The 3,330-nt window shown below is 41.8% G+C and overlaps 1 protein-coding gene across 1 annotated transcript; it reads right to left on the reverse strand.

Moving 5' to 3' along the window:
* Nucleotides 1-230: 230 nt before the first annotated feature.
* Nucleotides 231-2,441, reverse strand: gas1a (growth arrest-specific 1a). Its single transcript, XM_026188130.1, has one exon. It carries the CDS (start codon nucleotides 1,847-1,849, stop codon nucleotides 1,073-1,075), a length of 777 nt encoding a protein of 258 aa, XP_026043915.1. The 5' UTR covers nucleotides 1,850-2,441; the 3' UTR covers nucleotides 231-1,072.
* Nucleotides 2,442-3,330: the final 889 nt, after the last annotated feature.

Raw genomic sequence — 3,330 nt, forward strand, 5'->3', positions numbered from 1 at the left:
ACTCCAAACTGATGTAACTTAAAGGTGGAGGGGTGTCATCTGGGGATTGTTTTTTAAAAAAAAGAACTGATACTTTTCTCTTTTCATAGTGGATTTTGTTACTGTTCAATCTGATACTGATCAAAGAATTGTGTGATAATGGTCATCAGACTCCATGTCACTTTTATCTGAGTTAAGGCACAATACCGTATAGGAAGTAATGTTGCAAAATTAACACTCACAGTCAAGAATGATATCTTCAAGTTTCCTTTATGCCTTCTATAAAGGTATGTCATTAAGGCAGTCATACAGTGGATTTAGACATTTCTTTTTTCTGGGCTATAAACAGTGAATAAATCATCTCATAGCCTAAAACATATAAGATTCTCTGGGGGGGGGGGGAATCTATATAGGCTATACAAATATATACAATGTACACTATATTCAGTCAAAGAAAAACCAAAAAAACTTCCCTTTAAAGCTGGAATTCTCGGTGTTTATTCACATGATGGTGATTTGGATGTAACTAGGTGGTATGTAATAAATTAGGCTACAGCTTTACTTTAACACCTAATCTATTTACACTGGATTCCAACATTAAATATGTGTAAATCAAATGAATCAGCCTGATGCCAAGGGGCAATGGCCTGTCCTAAAATATGTTCACACACACGCACACAAAAAGATTGGCAGTGCAAAGCATATATTGATTATACTGATACCATTATACTGTTACCAAAACAAGCCAACTCTTTCTCTTTTGTGACAACTTTACTATCAGTCTGTGACAGAGAAAGTGGGCATTTCTATTTAGCTTATCACACAAACAAAACACAACTGCGGAGTCATAAGTGGTGTGGTTTGATAAGAGAAACAGTTTAGATAGCTTTCTGGCCTCATTTGCATAGAAATATCCCGATTTGATATCCTTCAGAGTCTTAAACTCGTTTCAAAGAAGGTTTACTTGCGCCAAAAGCACTCCCCTTTAATCTTTGAGGCTCTATACTTTCACTATAGAAGCAGGTCAAGGAGTGACAAAAGTTTAGATTGCCTTTTATCCGGACAATAGACGGGGCAGTTTGTGAAACGGGGATTAAAAGAGGGGTAAAAGAGCTAAAACGGGTGGCAGCAGGGTCAAAACATACTGGGCAGCTGGGAGAGAGGCTCCGCTCTCTGGTTCTTCTGTATAATCCTTATACCCGTCTTCGTCATCTTCGTAGGACCCACTAGCCTCATATCTATCGGGCCTTTCGAAGCATAACGCCTTCATGCTGTTCTTGACAAACTCACAGATGGCCCTTTCTGTGCCATCACATACACACGTTTCCAGCTGCTGACCCTTCGGTATTTTACGCATGTTCGCGATCACATTTAGGCATGCGTTTGTGCACACTGCCCCGCTGAAAAGTTTCCCGCAGTGTTTCAAATACTCGTGCATAGCCGAGCTGCACTGAGGGTCTCTCTCGCACTGGTGCCGGGCTTCCGTGCAACCGGTGCTGGTAGTCCTTGGCAAGCAGGGCTCTATGGCCCGTTTGGTATTTGTGCACATCGAATCGCGGCCGCAGCTGCAGTCCTCCAGAGCCGGCCCGCTTTTAGTCAGATTGAGCTGGATGAGCGAGGCGATGCAGTGGCTGGGACACTTCTTCTTCTCCCCACTCAACACTGGTTGACAAGCGCGAATGTAGTGTTCGTACGCGTAGTTGCATTCAGCCTCGCTTTGGCAGTTCATGATGGCTTGCCAGCATATCAGTCGCCGACCATGGGACGGCGAAGCCAAGGATAAGTAGCCAAAAAACAAAATCAAGCAGCCAAGAGGCCAAACAGTTCTGCAGACGCTCTGTACCAGTGCACCATTGTACCAGTTTGCCATTGTTATGGCTGCAAAGAAAAAGAAACGATAAAACTCACAGCCGTGTCATATGTGAAACTTCTACACTACTTCCATGGATATTGTCTTCGTTGGATAATTTTATTATATAATGTTATTATTCCGAGGCAGATGGTGTGTCATAGGCCCGTGTGTAGGCGTTCAACAGGCTGGCAATGCGTAATCCGGGCTCCATAAACCCGTCAGTGCTGATCCACTTGAGCCGGATTCTTGAGCGAACTATCTGTTATCCGTACATGATTGGGATGGAAACTGAAACAGTTACTTAAAGTAAAATACACAGCAAAAAGTTGTCCATAAGAGTTTCTGCAGCGTCTCACTCCATGGCAGTGTTCGGGGCTCAGCGATTCCCCGTTGCGTTCCCTTGCGGATCTCCACCAACTAGCCAAGCGAAGTCCCGAGTACGTGGACTGCACCGGGTCCTTAAGCAGTCCGTGTGCGCACGGAAGTGCCAACAAACAGTGCACGGGGAAAACAACAATCCTTGTGGGTCGCAAAGTGGTCCTCTACTCTCTCCCCTTTGACCATTTGTCTTTCGGTTATTCAGCCCCCTCAACATACATTAGCGAAGTGGCTCTCATTGGCTCGTCACTTGTGGGTTTCTACGTAGCGGTGGGCGGGAGCTGAGGGTGGGAGGAAGATGGTCTTGGGAAACAACTTCAGATTGATGCTTTGGAGAGAAGATTTAGTAAAGTCTTTTTAATTTCAAATTTCCGGTATATTGGTACCCATGATTTTTTTCCCCCATTAGGACATGTAGAAAAATAAAATACATCATTAAAAAAGGAGAACAGATTTGGACATATGCTGAACAAATACTGTTTTCAGTATTTAGATATTCCAATTTAAAGACATGACGGGGGCAAAGAGTGTCGTTTCTTTTACTTTGTAAAGTGATAATAAATTTCAGCAGAGATAAGCCGTATAATACCAAAGTACCTAATTTACTTCTTTCAAATAATTTTGAACAGTGGTTGCTAAGTCGTAATATTGTTTAATTCAATATTTCACTAAAGGGTTTTTATTATTATTATTATTATTTTATTATTATTATTTCTTCCAAAAGAAAACCAGAGGCTGAAAATGAGAAGAAAGAAAGAAGGTTGTAATAATAGCATCCTTTATGTGCTTCAAACACCAGACCATCATAATGTCCCAGTTTACCCAACTTCTTATGCTACAATATCCTACACATAAGAGGAAATGACAGCGTGACTCCCCTACTAAGCATTGATAGGCCATGCAACAAGTCCATGCCCGCAGTGCTAATTATCTGTGCAGCATCATCACTGATTTAATCATCTTCATCCTATAAACTCTCCCTCAGAAGAGCAGTTGAGTACAAATTAATTGAGGTATAATATGACCCTCATTGAATATAATTCTCTCTAATCATTCATTATGGACAAATTTCTTCATGCCATTGCACTAGCTCATAACAGTCTTTTTGCTGATGAATCAGA

This window comes from Astatotilapia calliptera, chromosome 12 (assembly GCF_900246225.1).
Source record: "Astatotilapia calliptera chromosome 12, fAstCal1.2, whole genome shotgun sequence".
In the NCBI taxonomy this organism is placed as follows: domain Eukaryota; kingdom Metazoa; phylum Chordata; class Actinopteri; order Cichliformes; family Cichlidae; genus Astatotilapia; species Astatotilapia calliptera.

Coding starts and splice junctions, on each gene's coding strand:
- gas1a (XM_026188130.1), bottom strand. CDS start 1,849: ATGGCAAACTGGTACAATGGTGCACTGGTACAGAGCGTCTGCAGAACT.